The following is a 22,001-nucleotide window of genomic DNA, read 5'->3' as shown; positions in this document are numbered from 1 at the left end:
ACATATTCTAATTTTTTTATTATTTGAAAATATAATTTTTTATTTTAGTAATTTAGAGTATAAAATACAAATCATCTGTTAATTACAGGGTGACAAACATGTAATTTCCTTGCAAGAAAAATATTCAGAATGAAATAATACACGCTAACCATCCATCTTGCATCGTGGCTTATTACGAAGCGTTTGAAAGGTCTAAAACAAAGCGTAATATACTAAACACCCATCACGTTACTCCACAAAGCTTATGTAAGTCTTCAGACAGAACGGGCCTCTCTCTCTCTCTCTCTCTCTCTCTCTCTCTGAGTTTGCTGAAAAACAAATCACAAAAGAAACGGAGCAAAATCAAAACAGCTATTCATCCCCAGTTGAATAAGTGGCGGGATTATGGGAACTCAATTCGCAAATTGGTTTGTAACACCATCTAATATTTTTATTTTACAATTCAAAACCACCGAAAGAGAAATTAAAAGATACAGCCATAAACACTCTCTGTCCAAAAAGAGAACTATTCTAAACTCCTCATACCTACCTGAATGCTCCACACAATAAAAGGGCAGCATACTCATGGCTTGAGAGCCAGAGCCAGTCCAACCTTGGCGCTCTTCTCAATGGCCCTGGTATCTACCTCCCCAGAAATGGTGAAAAGTGACTTAGGACGCCACTCGTGCTGGAGGAGAGCACTAGCCTTGCCAAGATTATTCACCCGTGCCTTCACTGAGGTCAATGGGTCTAATGCATGCTGTGTACCAACAGTGACTGTATTCTCATTGGTTGCAAAGCTATGAGTAACCTCAGCACCAACAGATGTGTTGCTCAAGGGATTTACTGAATGATAATAGGACGCACTCAAGGTATCACCTTTGTCATTCCTGTAAAATCAATAAATGCTCATCATATAATGCACCAACAACACCCCAGTCCACAAAAGAAGGAAAAAAATTATGAACATTGTGTGTAAGATCTACCCCAAAAACGAGTAACCACTAAGTTATTTGTGCTAATAATAATGACAAACATCACAATGGTTATGATGGTGCTGATGCTGAGCACAGAACGGTATGTACAAGCATACAGGCACATGCTTTATATATATATATATATATATATATATAGGTCATTGCAGCATTTGGGATGTTATCCTCGTTTAAGATTGCACTCAAGTCACTGCCCGATGATCCGTCTTTGGTCCACCGGGCATGTTAAGAAGTGAAAAAAATCAAATGTTTAAAAGAATAACTCACAGAGTCAACGAAGCAATCAAGTCTGCATTGGTGAAGCTCAATCCAGCATTGTATTTAGTGAAGTCCCCAGTCTTGCTGTCAAATGAGAGATCTGTGCCTAGTGCAACAAGATTAGTTCCTATAACACCAGAGAAGTTAACAATAGGGTTTGCAGTCAACCCAACGCTGGTGCTTATCCCTGCATAGTCATGCAAATATTGGAGTTCCACCTGTTACATAATAAAACACAAACATACCAACAATTTCAATGCTTGTGTCCATTATAGATTATCTCAGAATAAAAATTAACATTTGAGAAGATAGAAACAATTGGATACAGATTCCATTTTTGATTGGTAGATATAAGTTAAAATCTCATTATCTAAAATGAATATTACAGAGCTTACCTTGCCAGACCTTTGATCAGGAACTCTTAAGCTGAAAATTGTCTTCAGACCGGGAGCAGGTTCATCAATTGTAATGGTTGTGAAAAGCTGATCATAGCATGAGCTTTTAGTGACACAATAAGCCCATTGTAGAAGACAAACTTAAATCTCTTTCGAGCACCATTTTTTCACAGATTCAATCATAAAAAAACCTTACATTTATAGAGGTTATTTAACAAGGTAGAACAAAATATTTGGGTTATTAAACTGATCAACCACAATGATGAGTCCAACAACAATACATGCAGACTTCACAGCAGTCCAAGAATAAGCACAGGAGGAGGATTCCTAGCATCTTTCAGTTATCCATAGATGGGCAGTTAAAACTCCTCACAATCTTTTGCAGGGCAATAACACCGCATGTCGCTTTTCAACTACCCATTTGTTAGCAAAATATACTACAAGCACACGAGAAAGACCAACATATAACCTCTAACAAAAACTAAGGTCACTAATAAAAATGTGCAGATTCAACATTTGGTTTCTGATGCCAATCAGGTCCAATCACAAGGCATGGGACAATGCAAACAGAAAAACACAGGAAATGAGAAAGAAAGTGCAACTGAATCGGTAATTTGAGCTTACATTGGAGTCCGTGTCCACTTTGATGTCAGTTGTGATGTTTTTATTCTTCAGTTGGGTGTTAACGTCAGCTAAAAACAGATCTCCTTTCTTTATTCCTGATGAGGTGATAGCCTGAATTTTTTTGAAAAAAAAATACAGGACAACATAACACGAAATAATGTATTAATGCTTGGAATGTAAGAAACAACTCTGAATCTCATATTAACATATATACACATCTGCGTTCAAGTGATGAAAATAAACAAATAGATAGATCAAAATTCACGAGTAAAAATTTACCATAATTACTGATCATGTTTCAGTGTTTCAGTAGCATTATCCATAAGTCAGGCAAAACGGTAAGAAAATTCACATAATATCTCATAAGGTCCTACTTAAAACAAGAAGTTATAAAGAATTCTCAACATGAGTCTATAATGCAGTTGGTTCCATCAAAACATGGTCCATGCAAAGAAACCCTAGTACGAGCTACTGCAATCCACGCGGGGGAAAACATGAAAAAAACAATAAATAAATAAAATAACTATAAACCCTGAAAATATTAGCCAGAAAATTCATCACTAACACAATATAGAGCATATATCTTTGCCCCGAGCCATTTAGGAAGTCTAGTAAATCAAGAATTGCATGCTAAATCATACGTTCAACAATAAGTTATAACTACAGAAAACGACACAGACGCGCGCGCGGATATATAAGTTATAAAGCCCTAACATTTTAATTACAAATTGGTCAAAGACCAAATAGAGAAACTTACAACTCCAGTGGGAGAATAGGTAGTGATGGTGAATTTGTGGTCGCTCTGGTAATCCTTGTAGAGAAGATCTAAACCCCCCAGAAAATTAAAATAAAAAACCTCAAAACAAACAACAAAACCGTAACATAACCAATACATATACAAGAGCAATTACCTCTGGCTTTCTTGCCGATATCAGAGTAGAGGCCAGGACCCTTGCCCATGGTTGCGCGAGAAATGGAGATCCGAAACTCGAAGTAAAAGGCGAAGAAATAGATGGTATAGCTCTCGCTCTCTGAGTGGTGGGGTTTTAGGGACTGGTTTATGAAAAATGGCGAGAGACCATATGTTTTTTCAGAATGAAAAATTCTCAGACATAACACACTATTTAAAAATATATAATTTTATTTTTATATTTTATATTTTAATTTTAAATAGTGTAGAAGTTTTTGTGTATCACGAATCTTTCAAAATATATTTCAGTTTTCGAGACAGAATTAACAAGGGCCGTGGGATTGGGATATAAAAATGTTTTTTTTGGGGATATTTCGACCACCTATTTTACGATTTTCGCTGATTTCGGGGGTAATGGGGACGTGAACGCCGTTGGATCGCTGATTTAGAGTAACATTGGTTATAAGTTCAAAATATAAATTTATAATATGATATTAGATAATTAAAAACTATTTATTATATTTTACTTATGAATTTATCATTAATATCATATCATGAGATGATGATAAAAAAAAAAAATGAAAAAAATGATGAATATATTTTTTCTATAAATTTTGTGTAGACTTTTTTAATATATATATATTTTTTATGTTGGAGTTGTATGTTGAGACTTATACAAATAATTTTTCTTGATTTTAAGATGACTGAAAATCTAAAATGTGATTAAAAATATTTGTTTGTTTCTTTCACCGCAAGAAAAAAATTATTTTTAAGGCAATAATTAAGTTTTTTATTTCTTGTTAATACATATTCAAATATAACTTTTTGAAAAGTAAAAAACGTGTGTTAATGGAACACTCATTTGCAACAAGTTTATCAAATTGTCTACTAATATAAATAGATCTTTTTTTAAAAAAAAAAGAGAAAAAAAAGTATTAGGAGATACTTATTTTGGAAAATTTCAAATTTTCTATTTGAGAGAAAAAAAAAAAAAGTATTGTCTAGTTTCCTACTCGAAATAAATTGTCCAATTGAAAGAGATATAAGGTATATGAGTGCTGTTATATTTAAAAATGATTTGAATATATATATATATATATATATATATATATATATAGGCAGTAATGGATTTATGAAGAGATAAATTGGTATAATCCATCTTGAGTCTTGATGACCCATGGTACTAGTTAGGACCCTAGAGGCTGATCTCCATTCACTTGAAATAGATTTTAACCATTTAGTATTAAATACTCTAATGCAGTACTAATGCTCAAATGAAGGTAATCTTTTTCTGACCCTATAAGCTAATATTATATATATATATATATATATATATATATATTTGCTTTTCATGCATATGCCGTAGTTTATCATGTGATGGTAATTCAGGAACAGCGAAGGAAGCATTTTGGAACTCGACAAAATAGAATTGCTCACAATTTGTTAATCTCAAATTAATGAGGCTGTAAAATTACAACTACCCGTTACTCACCATGCATTAGCTCGCTAATTTCAATAACAGGTACATTTTATGTGTTCTGGGGAGAAAATCATCCACATCACTGCATGTCAAAGAAAACTCTCTTCTTCTTCTTCTTCTTCTTCTTTTTTTTTCCAAAAAAATGGTTAATACTTCTGCAATCTGCAGTCCATCTTTAGCAATTGATCGTTTCCTGGTTTAGATGATCTATGTCGCAGCAATTTGTGGTTATGGAGTTATGTTGCATCTTTCTAACAGCATTTTTACAATGCTAGAAGGAAGTAGTAGGCTAAAGCTATTGGCATGGAAATTATTATGCCAAAAATTACCCTGAAACAAGAACAAGATTCAGATATCTCAGATTCTTAGTTAAAAACCATACGCAGAATTTAACTTTGATATGGCCAGGGTGAATCACTAATTACCCTGTGCTCAATATGTCGGGATGTACGTTATACTCTTTGGCAAAAACAAATGGAACAATTCCCTGAGGAAGTGCTGCCTGCAGCATTAGAGAAGATTTTGTAACCCTCCTTGGTTGATTGTTGTACTGATCTAGAGTAAAACATACTGTAAGTACCTGCACAATTGCCTCTCTAAGGACTTTGCCCCTTAGTCCAATGGCAGTTGAAGGCACTGCCATTAGGGCAGGCCCCACCAAGAACTTCATTCCCATTGCTACCAATGCCAGTCGGGTTCCACATGGTATTATGCTAGCACGTGATGCCATGAAAAGACCTGTCAAGTAATCCAATTGAAAGAAGTTAAAAAATGATTCTCTACAGGTCTTTCTTAAAATTTGTATGGCACATAATCACATCATGTGTTTTCTCATACCTAAGCTGAACATTGCCATGCCAAGTCCCCCATTTGAAATTATGAGTATCGATTGCTTAACAATTTCTGGCATTTTTACTCCCCACCTGCAAAAAATGTCAACCCCATTGCCCCTTTTTGAGAATTAAAGATGTTGTCAACAATCTGTCTCGATTGGAAACTATAATGAGAATTATGTCTTTATAAGGTCCTGCAAAGCTTACTTGAAGTGTATGCTTGCCCAAATGAGACCTGTTAAAGTTGCATGTGTATTGGGGTTTCTAAAAAGCTTCTTCCCCACTGTCAAAAGAATGAGCATAGTTTTGGTTTTCGTTGTTGTTCTGGTTCTTGCTTCCTCCTCTTCCTCATCTTTTTTCTCTCTCTCTTCCTCTTCCTCTTTTGTTTGTGCTTCCTGGGGGGCTTCTGTATCAACTTTATACAGCAACAAACCCACTTTTTACTAACGTAAACGTATATAAGCAAAAGTGAAAACCACAAAAGCATGATTATGTAATATTTCAATTTTCATTTGGTTCTATGCAAGATACTAACCCAATGTATGGACAATATCATCACAATCATTAACTCACAGCCCACTCTATTGTAGTACCATGACATACACTTGTTGATGTTATAGGAGTATTTCACAGAAAACCCTTCTGGGAGATTCTAATCGGTACACATTCAATTGAAGTGAAGAGAGTTTAACTGGAGAGAAGAAACAAAGAAAACTGGAAAAAAGGAAGGTGGTTTTTCTTAGGTGTCTATAGTTTACTAGACTTGATTGAAAACGGCTCATCTATTCAAATTTAGGGAATTCAAATTGGAATTCAAGAAAGAAGGTTTCATGCTATTAAAGTTATTTATGTCTTATGTAAGTGATACTTTGAATCACTATCCTTCAATTGCAAATTCTGAATTCCTACCTGGGACTTCTAATGCTGGTGTTACAGGGGCTGCCTTTGCGGCACTGAGCTCAAACAGAAATAACAATATATTGTACCAAATCAGGCTTTGTAAGACAATTATCTGGGAAAGGAGTGCTGGTGCTTCTTCCCCATACATGGCTTTCAATAGTGGCATTCCCAGGATTAGTGTGTTAGGCAGTGTTGACAGAGAGATGCCAGTTATGATCCAATTCAAGTCTCCTCGGGAGCTGACTTTAGTAATTGCTGTCAATACCAGAAAGGCAAGTAGCTTCTGCAATAAGTCTGCGAATATGAGTTGAAGGTTCATTTTGTAGGGGTTGTTGGCAGAGATCACTTGAAACGATAATAGAGGAATTGAGTATTTTGCCACAAACTTGTTTATCCCTGCACATTGATCTGGAGTGAAAAGCTTCCACCATTTCACAGAGATGTAGGCTACTATCATGACAACATATAATGGAACTGCTGCTGCCACAACATGATAAACATCAGATAGAGAAATCATTATAGTACCAGGTCTGTTGTAGGATTGAAAAAATCTCCTTTGGAACTGAATTTATGGGTGATATAGCAATTTTGTGTGCTCTTGGATGCTTTGTCAAACCATGAAAACACTAATGTGGGAATTCCTGTTTTAGTTTAAGCTTCCTCAGAAGTTCTCTTATTTCCGAGAACGCCCTTGAGTTGTCAATGTTTGTGTCAGGATGCGAACATAGTTATTGCCTTTTTACATAGATTACTTTAAATTGTTGCGTATGCTTTGTGATGTATTCTAATGTACTTTTGGTATATATTTCTTTGCCTGTTCTGATTGTTAAGTGTCACTGGTGGACATAGTTTCGAATATAAATATCAGGGCATTTTTGTCATCGTAAGTCAAAAGGTTGATTCCATATTCATATGTTCTCGTTCTTTCGGTTCAGTGGTGGTTCTTTAGGCAAAAGAGAAATCTATAGGCTGACAAGGTAGCTATAAACCTTACCCGTTAGGCTTTAGAAATTTTCTTACTTCTAAACACCCTTTGTTTTGGTTTTTTTTTTTTTTTTGTTTTCAAGCAAATGACGGTTTACAAAAGAGGGGTTACAGACTAGAAAGAACTGGAAGGTCTTTCTCAATTCATAGTGCTTCTTCTTATCCAGGGGAGGATGCGACCCCTTAGCTTCCTTTGTTTTGACCATGCATACATAGTGCATACATAGTATTAGTTCAGGATATCTTGGTCTTTCAGTCTGCTTACATTTTTTGAAGAATAGAAGTGTGGATGATCAATACCCCCAGCCTTTCTTGATTATAATGGAAAGTTTGTATCGACCTAGGTATTTTAACTTATAAGGTTTTTAGGCTACGTTTAGATGTTGAGTTGAGCTAGAGGGGTGGGTGTTTGGAAATTATAGGGAGGAATAAAGAGTTAATTGCAAAACAAGTAATCAAGGAACTGAGTTATAACAGTGATAATGAAGAATTTTTGCAGATTTTTGTCAAAAGTATGAGAATAAGTGTTCTTGGGAATTTGCTTTTTTAAAATTTGAGATTTTACCCAAAAAAAACCTAGTGCTTTACTTTCTCCTAATCGTCTTCCATGAGACCCATAATCCCATGTAACCGATACGTTCAATGCCACCGATCAACAAAAGACAAACAACATATGTCAATGATTGTTTTTCCAGAGGATGACGAGTCCTTTTTAGAAACGGCCTAGTTTGATTTTGTAAATGAGATGTATTGAAATTAAAATTAAAATATTGAATAAAATATTATTTTTATTTTAAAATTTAAAAAAATTAAATTATTTATTTTATTTTGTATAAAAATTTAAAAAAATTATAATGATTAAATGAGATGAATTGAAAAATTTCTTAAAAACAAACTGAGTAGCTTAATTTCTTCAATCCGTCTTCTCATGTGAGACCAAACAATTCAATCTTGCCGATTATATGTTCAATGTCACCGACAGTCAAAGACAAACATAATGTCCGGATCATTGCTTTCCCAAGCTGGATGACAAATCCTTTCAAAAACGCTTTACTTTCTTTAAGCAGTCTTCAATGAGAGCAAACAATTCAATCTAGCCGATATATATATATATATATATATATATATATATCTATCATCATCATCACACAAGATTGACTAACCAGTTCAGTGCTGTTTTTACATGCAGGGGCTGAACCTCTCAAAGCTAATCAGCTGGCATCATTATATTTATCGGCCTCATGATGCATATATTTGCAATGGCTATTTTTAGTATGGAGTAACCTCCACTGCTACGTTAAAATTCTCGTGCATTCCAAAAAAATCTCAGGCCCCAAAGCTTCAGAAGAAAAGAGAACCGTGCAGTAAGGGTCAACGGAGCAGTAGGCAAAATTGGAGTGGTCATGGGTTGCATGGTGATGAGCCCATTCGCAAATTTCGACTGTCAAACAGTTGGAAGAGGATGGCTCCCCATTGTCTACGCACCTAATTTTAGCTTCCTTGGTTTACTATTTAAAATCACCCTCCAAATGTGTTTGGTATAAGTTGGACCGAGGCTATGTTGCCAGCTTAAAAACTAGCTGAGCCTTGGTTTGATCGTATCGGTTAGTACTGTGGCAAGGTCTGATCCCGGTGCACCCCAGCCGGCCGACTCAATATTCCAAGACCTTGGCCACTTACTAACTCAAAGCCAAAAAAAAAAAAAGAGATTACATATAGAAATGGCGGTAACTAAGTTAAGGCTCGTTTTCTTCGTTTCCTTGGCTGTGTTAATTCCAAGCCTCCAGGCCAACATTGGTGAATTCGACGAGTTTTGGCAGAAACGAGAAGTGGAAGCGAAGAAGGCTTCCCTCGAGGCCTATCAACCGAACCCTGAAATGGTCACCGAGCAATTCAACTCAAAAGTTAACGAGTAAATACGATAACTATATATGCTATTTGAAATATTATTTTAATTAACACAAATAAAATTTTAATAATCATAAGATGATGCAAATATATATAGTGAGACTAATAAATCTAAAAGATGTATACAAATAATAGTATCTATCCGAATTATTTATTTATTGTTACAATTTGTGGTACATGCAGTGCCTTGAAGGGGACAAACAGCTCAAGGAGGCACTTGGGGAAATACAGAGGCCCATGCATGGCCACAAACCCAATTGATCGATGCTGGCGGTGCCGGAAAAACTGGGCTGCGAATCGCAAGAGGTTGGCGAAATGCGTCCTTGGATTCGGCCGCAAGACAACCGGAGGCCTGCGAGGCAAATTCTACGTTGTGACCGATTCCTCAGATAACAACGTGATGGACCCAAAGCCAGGTACTCTCCGACACGCCGTGATCCAGAAGGAGCCCTTGTGGATCATATTCGAGCGCAGCATGGTCATCAAGCTGTCCCAGGAGCTGTTGATGACCTCTGACAAGACAATCGACGCCCGTGGCGCCAACGTCCACATTGCCTATGGTGCTGGTATTTCTATATTTTTTGTCAGGAACGTGATTATTCATGGTCTTCACATACATGACATTGTTGCTGCCGGAGGTGGAATGATTAGAGACTCTGTGGAACATATTGGGGTTAGGACGAAGAGTGATGGAGATGGGATTTCTGTCTTTGGATCCTCAGATATTTGGCTCGATCATATTTCCATGTCCAATTGTCAGGATGGTCTTATTGATGTCATTCAGGGGTCCACGGCCATCACCATCTCAAACGGCCATTTCACCCGCCATAACGATGTAAGTTTTCTTTTCTTTTTTTTCCTTTTCTTTTTACTTTTACATGATATATAGATAATCTTCATGCATGAATATTAGACTACGATCAAATTAAATAATATTATGATGGTGCATGCAGGTGATGTTGTTTGGCGCCAGTGATACCTATGCCGGTGATTCCATAATGCAAATCACGGTGGCTTTCAACCATTTCGGAAGGGGATTGGTGCAGAGGATGCCAAGGTGCAGATGGGGTTTCTTTCATGTTGTTAACAATGACTACACTCACTGGCTTATGTATGCCATTGGAGGTAGTCATAACCCCACCATTATAAGCCAGGGCAACCGCTTCATAGCTCCACCCAACCTTGCAGCAAAGGAGGTATAATCTTAATTTATGGAAAATTTATTTCGCGTAATGCACGTTAATAAAGTAGCTACCACATTGCAACATACGTATATTGTATGTACATTTCCGAATTCCAAGCACATATTAACACTACTTTTGAATGTTTCTTTTGGATGTTTTAGGTGACCAAGAGGGACTATAACGCCCCTGAGAGCGAATGGAAGCGCTGGACGTGGAGATCAGAAGGAGATCTTATGATGAATGGAGCCTTCTTTGTTGAGTCAGGAAACCCTAGCAAGAAGAGGAAATTCAACAGGATGGACATGATCAAGGCGAAGCCAGGGACATTTGTCACTAGGTTGACTCGCTTTTCAGGTTCACTTAACTGCAAGCCCGGCCGAAGATGTTAAAAAATGTTTAAAAGAAAAGAGTCTATCATGCTATATATGAGCTATAAATGGAGCCTATATTTTTAGAGAATGACTTGCAAAACTTTAAAAAGAGAGAACATTTTCATGTGCGTGTTTGTTTCAATTGAACGAGAAACAAGAGCAAAAAGGAGGAGAGCCGAGAGAGAGAGAGGTGGGAGTAAGATGATGGGAGGAGACAGGTGAGTACCAGGACTTCTATTAGGTCACTTTGTCTAGAGATTTTGTTGGTTTACTTGTCTACTACATTTATTTATTCAGCTACTCGTACAAGTGGAAGATGTTCTGTGAAATATTTCAATGAGCATTTTGAGACAAAACAAGATCAAGGAAATGATAAAATCCACAACCTCAAAAATCCCTTTCAGGATTTGAAATAAGACCAACAGGAATCTGATTCTTTTTACGATAAAGTGGCACACAGCTCAGAGATGGCAATTTGGAGACAAGAACCTAGCAGTCTTGTAGGACATGCTCCAATTTTTTCTTCCTCGCCAGTTTCCCTTGCGCCAAAAGCCTTATTAAGAAAACAATGCTACATAAGACCCACATATCTAAATTGCAATACGACACTGTTCAATAACATAAACACAAATCCGAAGAGGATAAGGTTGCTAGTGGCTTCATACCTAACTGAAAGATTCATGCCTTAATTTTTTGCATATAGCATCTCCAGTTAAGAAAGAAACTAGGTGACTGTGGAATAGGATCAACTGGCACTTTTCCCTTCAAATGTACAACAGCGAAAAGAAGGTTCATAAATACCAGATGCAGCTTGGTGTGGCTGAGCTGCTTCTGCAAATACATATTTTGGAGGTGCCACAGCACCATCTAATTCTGTGTCTAATCGTTGCTGCTCTCTGCATATCTAGTAGGATTAGATGCGACCATGGTCGTTCTGCCTTGACAGCCTCTTGAACATGCATAATGTAAAACCCAAGAAGCAGAGTGCTTACGAGGTTACGACCGAAAACTTTTATATTCGTGCGCGCAGTACAGTGACATGTTTGAAGTATCTAGAACTTCTATTCCCAAGATAACTTTTTTTTTTATCGGTCTATTCCCAAGGTAACTACTGCAAGTGGAGTTCATTACCCGTTTAGCCAATCAAGGTAAAGGGGGGATAAAAACCTTCTGACCGGATATGGCATAGATACATAGTCAAGGATGTGAAAAATATCCTGCACTAACATTACAGATGAGCTGACTGATATAACATTTGAACAAAAACTGAGGATAACATCCACCATCCAATCTATGAGCTGTCAGATTCATTCCCAGAATCTATATTCATCGGTTGCTGGTTCTTGTAGCCACTAATTTCCTCCCTGTAACGTTTTTGGTCTTGACGAGCCTTTGCTTCATATGGTTCTTTCTCCTCCGCTGTTTGGCACAAATGGAAAAGTACATTGACTCAACATGACTAGATAATACAAGCTGTAATCGGAAAATCATATGGAGATAGATCCGGATTCAGTTCAAGAAACAAATGAATTAGTTAAGTCACGTGTACCTGTCATCTTTTTCCACTTATCTCCAAGTACTCTCCCCACATCCGTAAACACAATACCAGGGTTGCTTTTCTTGACATTCTGTTATCAGATCGATTAGTGTTAGCAAAAAATACATGTCTCAGAGAAAACATAAAGGACAATTGCAGACTACCTTATGAAAAAACTCAGGTAAATCTCTCTATTTTCGCATATTATAATCACAGAGATTTCAAAAGTCAGCTCACTGTAAAACTGGCTGATTTTGGGTAACATCACAGGCAAGGACTTAGAGTCAGGTTCAAGCGAGGATGAAGAATCATATATCAAACATTGAAAATATACACTCAACGAGAACCCAAATAATTGAGCATATGTCGGAAACATCAATAAAGGCCCTGCATGGGGGCATATTTCTTCTAATTGTTAAAGATTTAGAGGAAAAAAACTGCCCCAACTAGGAATAACTTCTTCCCAAGCCCACACAACCAAACTGTCCATGCCAACTAATTATATTTTTCCTTGAACCTGCTTTATACTATTAAAGACAATACAAGCACCCATAATGTAGAACAAAAGTCACCTCTCTTTCCATTTGTGAGAAAAACATGAAACCAGACATTGCCCTCTTTGGTGCATTTGGATCCTTCTTCTTTTTCTGTTTTTTCTTCTTTGAAGCATCTTCATCTCCATCTCTAGATTTCTTCTTAGAAGAAGTTGCCTTGGAAGACGAAGTCTCTTTTCTGGATTCCTTTTTCCCAGGCTTCTGAAAATTTGGCACTCATTTTATGTGAGTAAACAAAGAAAGAAAAGAAGATACTTATTAACAAGAGTAACTGAAGAAAATCTAATTGGTAATCCTCCAAAAAGACTATGAAAATAAGAATGTTTTGCCTCTTTCTCATCTCCACTTTCGCTAGCATCAGATTCCTCCTCTCCAGAATCATCAGTTGGAGAACCACCATCATCTTTGTCAATAACAAAATCTTCATCCTGCAAGAAGCTACCATGTTTATACACACTTGTGATAAAGCACACCAAAGACATGCCTAAGCAAAGAGCATACCAAGGTCCAATAATGCATAACCGAGAAGCAGGAACGGAACACAAGCGGATAAGCATATTTTTTTGCAAGAGCACACAAACAACAGATAATAACACTTGAAGAAACATGCAAACCCAACATGTGGGCGAAACAATTGGATCCATGAATACTCAAACAACTGCAAGCAAAGGCAAATGAATGCACAAAGACAACAGCAAAGATATCCCAGTTACATATTATAGACAATTAGAACATGCATGGACACATACACGAGAGAGAGAGAGAGAGATAGATTAGTATAAGCATCAAGATCCCACATATTTCTGCAAGTACCATAAAGGTCAAAATCTAGTAAATGCTGTGAAATAGGGAAATATATATATATATACTAGAAAAATTTCAGCCATCTTAAATTTATCTGCAGGTTTATGAAAGATCTCCCCCTGCCAATAAAAAAACCCAGGAAAAAGGAAAATTGAAAAACCAAACCATTAATAGAAGATCTACCTCTTCATCACTCTCATCTCCACCAGCTAGATTCTTAATGCGCTCCAGATGTGGATCAACAGCATCATCTTCTTCATCCTGAAGAACACGTGCTACGCCATCTGTAGTTTGGAAACCTCCCAGGTTCATAATTTTCAAGCCCTTCCCACTGCACAAACAGCCAAAATGTGAAAATTTGAAGATGGCCTTAAGACTCTATCCATTAAATGATATGATAAATTTAAGTGACCTGATGAAGTCAAAAAGATTATGGTATTCGTTCCTCTGGATGTTACGAAAAAGATGTTCTTGCTCGGTTTTCAGTCTTATAAGAAGATCAAAGTAATGCATATTTGAGCCACCAGCAGCATGCCTCTCGAATTCCACATACTCGATCTTTTTTTTTTTTTTTGATCGGTAAACAAGATTGTATTGATCATAGAAATATGAACAAGGTCAGTCTCCAAGTTATGTCCATCACACAATCAAATCAATGATTTGTCAGCACAAGTTAAAAGAACAGACCTCTTCATGAAGAATAAGTGTAGGAGGTTTCGGTAGAAAGAAGAAACTCTTTTCAAGTGGATACAGGACTCCATCTTCAGCCTTCAATGATGACTTCACCGCATAACCATCTTGACAGCTACGGAATTTTCCTGGTTTAGTAACTTTGGAACCAGACAAGCCACGCAATATTGTGGTGAACACTTCATGAATGAGTCCCTATTTGTTTAAACCAAGCCATCAGAGAAGCTCATGTATATTCAGCAAGCCCAGGTCCCAAAAACTCAATCACAACTACTAAATATACAACTAATTTTTTTTTTTTTTTTTTTGGACCCAAATACACAAAATAACCAAAAACAAACAGTGCCTAATGAGCTAATAAAAAAATAAAAAATAAATAGAGAGAGAGAGAGAGAGGAATAAAGTACCTTATAAGATGGTTCTAACTTGTCTTTATATTTGGTGTTCAAAAGATCTTCACTTATTGACAGGGCGTTATCCACTACATAGTCAGTTTCAAACTGTGCAAGAATGAAGATGAGCAAATAAGTGCATTATAGCAATAACAGGAAACCCATTGTGATGCAGTGAACCTGACAAATACCTGCAACACTATATGTGGGTACAAAGTTTGCCCTTTACGGATTGGTGGATCAAGGGTAACAACAACAAATGTATGTGGCTGGTTAGACTGCATAAACACAACTAGCAAATATAAGTTTTGACGGATAACATTAAAGAAAAGAGAACCAATCCATTGGTTGAAGGAAATCATAAAAAGCATGATTTGAATGCATTGATAACTCTCATAATAATCTCCAAAGCCTTTGCAGAAAGAAAGAAAATGTGCATTCAAACATTCTAATCAGTTCTCATAAAATAATTTCCATAAAGAGAACCTTAGGAAGCAAAAACAGACGAACAACACTGCTGTATTGAATCTTGAAATCATTAGCCTGTCCTTGAAGTCGTAAGAATGACAGATGAAGTTCAACATTGTATCGCCCCCTGCAAATTAGCCATACATAAGGCAAGGAAATAAAACTGAAGGGCATACCAAAAAATTTGGCATGTACATAGAAGTGAATGGATACTGAATGAGATATGTCCATTTGCCAAAGTAGCTACCTTGGCGTGAGGATTGCAATGCCCTCAAAGGTAACCACAGCTTCTTCACCTCCAGCACCAACATCTGCCATTGACATGATTTTTTCACGGAAAACCTAACAGAAAAATATCCCAGTTAACAATCCTAAGCAAACCACCCAATTTTATTACAGAAAACGAAGCACACCTGAGCAGGAGGACGATTCTCATCACCAACAAATTGGGTGTTGGAATTAGGTATGTGAAAACTTATCTCCATCAATGAATCTTTCTGTGATAATAACATAATATTGCTCAGAAACATTTAATATACAATCAAACAAGAAATCTAAAATTAAAGCATTATTGCTATGTTGTCTAATATTATGGTAAAAAGAAAAGACAATCTTTTGGGCCCAAAGTAAAGCTTAAATTTGAATGGATAGCGATGTGTTCATGAACATCAAATTAGTGAATGCTGAACTCAGGCAATGAATGTAAGAACAAAATATACCCCCACGAACCTCGTTAGCTCCAGTTGTATCATCCACATGGAATTCTAAGATTACATCATTTTTCCCTTGAAGCTGAGTTTGCGAGACATCAGCCAGAGATACCTCAAATGCTTGCTTTGAACCAACCAAAAAACTCAGTGTATTACCTAAAAATGGTGGAAGAGAAGGCCAAAAATTATTTAATCAAGGCAGACTAGTAGCCTAACTACAGATGCAATCATACATAAGATAATCAACATATTTTTCATTAGCCAGATAACTGTATTCTCTTTCTATTGCACTCTGCTTGCTAAGTTGGAGATGCTGCAGGATTGCATACAAGAGAAGGATTCTGAGATTTTTTTAGAACATCATGGAGCCACCACAAAATTAAACATAAGAAGCTGGAAATTCTAGCTAATTATGAATAACTTTTTTTAATCAGTAAATAGGAATTTTATTAAATATATATATTTTTTATGTCGGAAAACCTCTCCAAGGCAAGGCCCTTCGGACCCACCCCTGCAGAATAAATCCTAGTCCCGTGCACCGCACCCTCGGAATTTTCCCTACACAGAACTGGTTAAATCACTGGCTTTTCACCAAAGAGGTGTGGCCCCAAAGGATTGTTTGCACCCATGAGGTGTTGAACCTTGGACTTTGAAGGGAGTAATATCCCAAGATTAAGGCCTTCACCACTTGTGCCAACCCCTAAGGGTTAGGAATTTTATTAAATATAGGCGAAACCAAATACACGGGACATATACAAGAACCACAATTATGAATAACATATCCTGTGTATTTGGCCTATGCCTTTTTCTACTAATAAAGTTTTACTTTTTCTTATAAAAAAAACTTATTGGATGTATCACATGATTGTAAATGCATCACATTTTTTTTATAAGTAAAATAACATTTTATTGAAACTAGTAAATAGGCATAGCCCAAGTACACTTGTAAATTGCAAATGCATCACACTTTAATTAACAGGATTGCACACGTGAGGTTTTAATTTTCTAGAAACACATCAGGGTGCAGCCTAATGATCAGGGCAGGCTAGGAATGATAGTTCGAATCAGACAGCCTGGGTTCGATTTCGTACAAGGAGTTCCCCTAGATTAGCTAACATACAGCTTTAGCAGGGGCTCGTGCTTTACTCTCTAGGGGTCGATCCAAACGGCTTTGCCTTGATGAGATTTCACATCAATAAAAAAATCTAGGTAAGTCTTTAAGCTAGCTTACAAAAAATAAATAGGAAATTATCTCTAAAATAGGGAAATGCTCTTCAAGTTTATCACTCAAAAGAAAAACCCAATACATTAACAAAAGAAAATTCTTGCAAGCCATATCAAAGGCAACATTACACAAAATGATCAATATATACCTGAGCAAAATTACAAGCAAGCATTGGAAAGCATCATATCAGATAGAGAAACTCGATTTAAATCAACAATTGAATGGAAAAGAATGCAACTGACCGTTTAAATCAACTTCTCCCCAATTACGCCCACTGACAGAAAGTTGCTTCTCCTCTGGTGTTATACCACAAGTGTTTTCAAAAAAATTGGTCAAACTAGTGACATCCTATAGGCAAAGCACAAAAGAAAAAAATAAGGATTAGCTACTTCTGAACATTTTTTTTTATAAGCAGTGCAAATTTTATTGAAGGCACAGAGGGGCAGAACCAAGTACATGGGAAGCATAAAAAAGTATACAAACCAACTAGCAAAATAATCCAAACATTTCAAAGCATGATTTAGGCTCCGTTTGGATGTTGAGTTGGTCTCATCTCACCTCATCTCATCTCATCTCAACATCCAAACACCACTCAAAACACAAATACTTTTCAATTTCAAATCTTAACATTTTCATCTAATCATTACCTAATTATTACAACTTTCCCAAATTTCCAAACAAAACATAAAAAAAAAATCAACTTTTTCAAATCCCAAAACAAAAATAATATTCTAATAATATTTTAACTTTATAATATTTTTATTCAACTTTTTATCTCTCATTTCCCAAAACCCCCTAAAACATCTTAACTCAAATCATTTCACTACTATTCACAAACTATTTCACTGTTATTCACAGATTTCTTATCTCATCTCATTTCATCTCAACATCCAAACGATGCCTTAGAGATATTCCCGCATTATAGTCATAGCCCAAGTAGATAGGACATACAAGAGCGATACCTAAGCCAAGTTAACACGAGTTATAAAGCAATCCTTTATAGCATTCACTGAAAATTGGTTACAGAATACATTGATGCTAATTCAACAACTTCTAGGTGAATGTGCGTGTATGTGTGGGTGTGGGGGAGAGAGAGAGAGAGAGAGAGAGAGAAGATAATAACCTGGTCTCGGAACCCAGTGAACTTATAGAATAATCCGTCTTTGATTCGGACACCAAGTTGATTTGTCCTTGGGACCTTCATCCATGTCACCCCCATGATGTCAGCTTTATCAACCTCAATTGCCTTACCGCCTCCTTGTTTCTTCCATAAAATCCCTCCTGAATATATCTTAAGCTGCCCTGGATTCTGCATTCCAAATACGATAAAATTGGGACATCTGGTATCAAAAAAATGTAATTTTTTTTTTTTTAAAAGGGGAGGGGGGGGGAATTAACAAAGTGTAGACTTGTTCAAGCTAGAATAATAGAGTTTTACAGAATGCAAAAAATTGAAGCTTTCATAAGTGGTAAGAGAAAGAGGGGCGTGATCAGAAACTGAACAAGCTTCTTAAGTTTTTTTCCTTCTATGATAAGTACTCATAAAAAATTTACAAAGTTTTTTCTTATTAGGATTAACTGCTCTTAATACACAGCATACAAAAGTATCTAAACTTTTCCTGCCTTTAATAACCAATAAGTTTTACCAAACTCAGAAAAGCTGAGTCAATTACTATAAAGTGGCCTGGAGACTATGCAAACCATGCAAGGTCAGAACCAGCAGAAGGAGTCCGACTATGGCAATATGGCTGAAAGAGAGATGCACAGTACATTAAAGGAGATGAAAAACCAAATTGTCGAGTTGGAGGCAACGGTTGTTTTTTTTATCTACGAAAATAAACTTGCTTTCAGCTGAAGGTAACAGGGTTGTAAGGCCCAATAAGAGGGAGTCCAAGATAGGCTCAAATCCATTAAAATCAGAGAAAGTCGGGTTTGGCCCAGTCTCTACAACCAGATCCAAAAGAGTGTGGAGGGTCAAAAGGAAAACAGGGTCATTCAAAGTGGGTTCTACGTCGGGTATCTGTGTAGAGACAGCCGAAATGGAATACCCTCCACCACAGGTCAGCGTTCTTTTCATAGAAACAATGGCACCCTCACCAGAGCTGAGTGTAACACCGAGGCTTGAGGGAGATGTAGGGTCTGTCGAAGTGGCACATAATGGATCGCCAGGGGGTGACACATCTCCAGTTCTTGCTGACGAAGCGATGGCACCCACTTCGGAAGGTGAAGGAAATTTGTGGGTTTGCCACCAACCCAAAACCTCCAATGGTGACCATGACCTCACCACTCATGACAGAGAGAACCAATTTGTCGGTATCTCTTCAAGCATCTTGTGACAGTAACAAGGGTGATGTTGAGGAGGTACGACATTTAAGAGGAGGGAATGGTGAGGAGGAAATTTTGGACTTTTCGTTGGTGCCTTGCAAAGAGGAATGTTTAAGGCCTAGTGTATAGTTGGGAGCTAAGTCTAGGGAAGATGTTGTCCCCTTGATATCTCTTCCTCTGTTAGTTGGTTCATCATCGGATTGAGTTCTGCAAAAGGTTAACAAAATACAACAGTGTGTGGGGATTACAAGTGGAGGATTTGACGACCAATTCACAGCACTACTCACTACTATTGCTATGGGTCACTTAGGGCAAGTTTGGGGCATAAAACGAAACACAAAATTCTCATCTCATCTCATCTCATCATTACACCTTTTTCAAATTCCCATACAAAATATAATAAACAATTCAACTTTTTCAAATCTCAATACACCTTTTTCAAATCCCAAAATAACAATAATATTAAAACTTAATATTTTAAACTTCAAAACAAAATACAAAATTCACATCTCACCCTCCAAACCTACCCTTACTGGAAACGAAATCAAGATTTAAGAAGAGCAGGGAGTTAAAGCATCTTACTTGGGCAATCAACTACGATGCTAAGGGAGGCAGTTCAAGTCGAGGGAGGGTAGGAGTGTAGGTAGGGGTGTAGTATTAGTTTCGGGTGTAGTATGTAATTTCTAAGGGAGTTTCGGGTGGTGTCTTAGTTTTGTGGAAACAATGGGTTGGGGTAGTTACAATGATTTGCTTTGCTGTGGGGAGGAGCGTTTTGTCACAATCGGGCTTGGTGTATATTGGATGGACTTACCGGTCATTAGGGGTACTGTATTATGGGCTAGGTGTTCTCTCTTGTATACACCCAGTGTACTTGGTTACACCTATTGATAATAAATTTTTACTTATAAAAAAGATTACTATAAAATTTGTGAGGTGTGATCGCTTAGGGTTTCAGATAAAACAAGATTATAAGATTTTGTTTCTAATTCCAAATTACAACTAATCAAACAGTTTAAAACCCAATTCGTCAAATAAAGTGGACAAGGAAAAGGTATACAGCGAATTAGGTTTCTTAATTGAAGACGCAGAGAAAGTACTATGATGAGATTCGGAAGCCCGTTGTTTATATTGCAATTTCACATTAAAAAAAAAAAAAAAGCTTATGTAGAAGTTTCCAGCGATGTAATTTTGAAATAAGGTTTCTAAAAGAAGGATCCGCAGTCACAATAGTCATTTCCCCCCACAATCACCCAGCAAACGGTACAGACCAAAACCAAATATCTGTGATCAAAACCGAAAAAAATTAGAAAACGCGAAATTAGGGTTCCGAGAACACCAAACTATAGCATCCAGATCAATAAAATCCCGAATCATCATCCCGACTCCTCCCACTATCAGCGTAAATGAAGCACCAAACTAAAGATAGTTGGTTCTATTCGACAAGGAACTAGGGCGCATAAAATTAGGGTTCTGCAATAGCATCGAGAAAAAGCGCCATATCGAAGAAGGACAGATTAAGCTCAAGTACATGAATCAAGATGAATGGCAGTGAGTCAGAGAGAAAGCGAGAACTCACAGTGCCTCCACGGCCTCCGAGAGAGATATTGTTGAAGAGGTGGCCGTCGGTCATGACTGAAAATCGAAAGCGAAGCGAGCTGTAGAAATGCAAAAAGAGTTCGAGTGTCGGAGAGAGGGAGTCTCCTGTTAGAAAATGAGAGAGGGAGAAGGGGCATTTATGATTATATACAGGTCGAGAACGGTGCGTATCGCCACGACGCAGTTAAAGCTTGTGGCGCGAATGAGGGTTTGATTAGCTGCGGGCGTATCTACTTCAGTATAAATTTTAGGTCAAATCAAACGGCGTGGCTAAAATAACGTTGACCATCGTTTATTTTTTTAAAAATATTCACATTTCGTTTGAAATTAATAACTATACAAAAGTATAGATTACATTGTATTTTGTAAAACTATTAGATTTGATATCTTCATATTCATTAAGTAAACATGCTCTATTTCATCTTTCTGTCCAAATTGATGGGCCCGAACAATGGCCCATATTATGCCCCAAAAAGCCCATGATTTTAAGGTGGAAAGAAATAGGAAACCGACAGGAATCACAGAAGAAATAGAAAACCCAAAAGAGGCCCATATTACCCCCAGAACATTACAAAAGAAATAGAACACCCAAAAGAGGTCGCCCATTAGAATAGAAGAACATACTACATGGACCCAATTCTAGTCATATCACGTAACCCTTGGATATTTGATTTTAATAAATCTTCAAAACCATCTCACACTCCACACTCTATATTTTTTTAATTTTTTATTATTTTTTTCTTTTATCAAATATTTATTATATGAATAATAAATAGAAAATTTAAAATAATTTTAAAATAAATAAATTCAAAAAAAAATTTAAAAAATATTAAAAATTTAAAAAATATAGAATATGAAATGTGGTGAAAGTTGTGTAGC

At 36.8% G+C, this 22,001-nt stretch overlaps 4 protein-coding genes across 5 annotated transcripts; 1 reads left to right on the top strand and 3 right to left on the bottom strand.

Moving 5' to 3' along the window:
* Window positions 1-334: 334 nt before the first annotated feature.
* Window positions 335-3,364, bottom strand: LOC108992813 (mitochondrial outer membrane protein porin of 34 kDa). Its single transcript, XM_018967466.2, has 6 exons — window positions 3,163-3,364; window positions 3,009-3,076; window positions 2,252-2,362; window positions 1,628-1,714; window positions 1,242-1,450; window positions 335-869 (listed from the first exon to the last, which is right to left on the bottom strand). Exons 1-6 carry the CDS (start codon window positions 3,209-3,211, stop codon window positions 563-565), a joined length of 831 nt encoding a protein of 276 aa, XP_018823011.2. The 5' UTR covers window positions 3,212-3,364; the 3' UTR covers window positions 335-562.
* Window positions 3,365-4,599: 1,235 nt separating this feature from the next.
* LOC108992811 (probable auxin efflux carrier component 8) lies at window positions 4,600-7,055 on the bottom strand. Its single transcript, XM_018967461.2, has 6 exons — window positions 6,384-7,055; window positions 5,682-5,889; window positions 5,479-5,564; window positions 5,222-5,379; window positions 5,067-5,143; window positions 4,600-4,971 (listed from the first exon to the last, which is right to left on the bottom strand). The coding sequence occupies exons 1-6, from the start codon at window positions 6,889-6,891 to the stop codon at window positions 4,905-4,907; spliced, it is 1,104 nt and encodes a 367-aa protein (XP_018823006.1). The 5' UTR covers window positions 6,892-7,055; the 3' UTR covers window positions 4,600-4,904.
* A 1,841-nt stretch (window positions 7,056-8,896) lies between these two features.
* On the top strand, window positions 8,897-11,143 carry LOC108992810 (probable pectate lyase P59). The gene is made up of 4 exons (XM_018967460.2): window positions 8,897-9,270; window positions 9,450-10,101; window positions 10,220-10,462; window positions 10,612-11,143. Exons 1-4 carry the CDS (start codon window positions 9,080-9,082, stop codon window positions 10,837-10,839), a joined length of 1,314 nt encoding a protein of 437 aa, XP_018823005.1. The 5' UTR covers window positions 8,897-9,079; the 3' UTR covers window positions 10,840-11,143.
* A 91-nt stretch (window positions 11,144-11,234) lies between these two features.
* LOC109016617 (FACT complex subunit SSRP1) lies at window positions 11,235-21,399 on the bottom strand. 2 transcript variants are annotated; one of them, XR_004801314.1, is made up of 17 exons: window positions 21,103-21,399; window positions 18,325-18,510; window positions 17,444-17,549; window positions 15,996-16,132; window positions 15,680-15,763; window positions 15,514-15,608; window positions 15,285-15,393; window positions 14,990-15,076; window positions 14,814-14,906; window positions 14,404-14,601; window positions 14,129-14,274; window positions 13,900-14,047; window positions 13,242-13,340; window positions 12,931-13,113; window positions 12,371-12,449; window positions 11,487-12,240; window positions 11,235-11,374 (listed from the first exon to the last, which is right to left on the bottom strand). XR_004801314.1 is itself a non-coding variant. In XM_018999008.2 (16 exons), exons 1-16 carry the CDS (start codon window positions 21,154-21,156, stop codon window positions 12,113-12,115), a joined length of 1,932 nt encoding a protein of 643 aa, XP_018854553.1. In that variant the 5' UTR covers window positions 21,157-21,399; the 3' UTR covers window positions 11,441-12,112. The 2 variants fall into 2 exon arrangements, 1 of the variants encoding a protein (XP_018854553.1); XM_018999008.2 differs by lacking the exon at window positions 11,235-11,374 and having other exon boundaries at window positions 11,441-12,240.
* Between the last annotated feature and the right edge of the window lie 602 nt (window positions 21,400-22,001).

The sequence above is a fragment of the Juglans regia genome, chromosome 1, assembly GCF_001411555.2.
Source record: "Juglans regia cultivar Chandler chromosome 1, Walnut 2.0, whole genome shotgun sequence".
NCBI classification, from domain to species: Eukaryota; Viridiplantae; Streptophyta; class Magnoliopsida; order Fagales; family Juglandaceae; genus Juglans; species Juglans regia.
The sequence above is the reverse complement of the archived record's forward strand: the minus strand, read 5'-3'. Positions and strand labels throughout refer to the sequence as shown.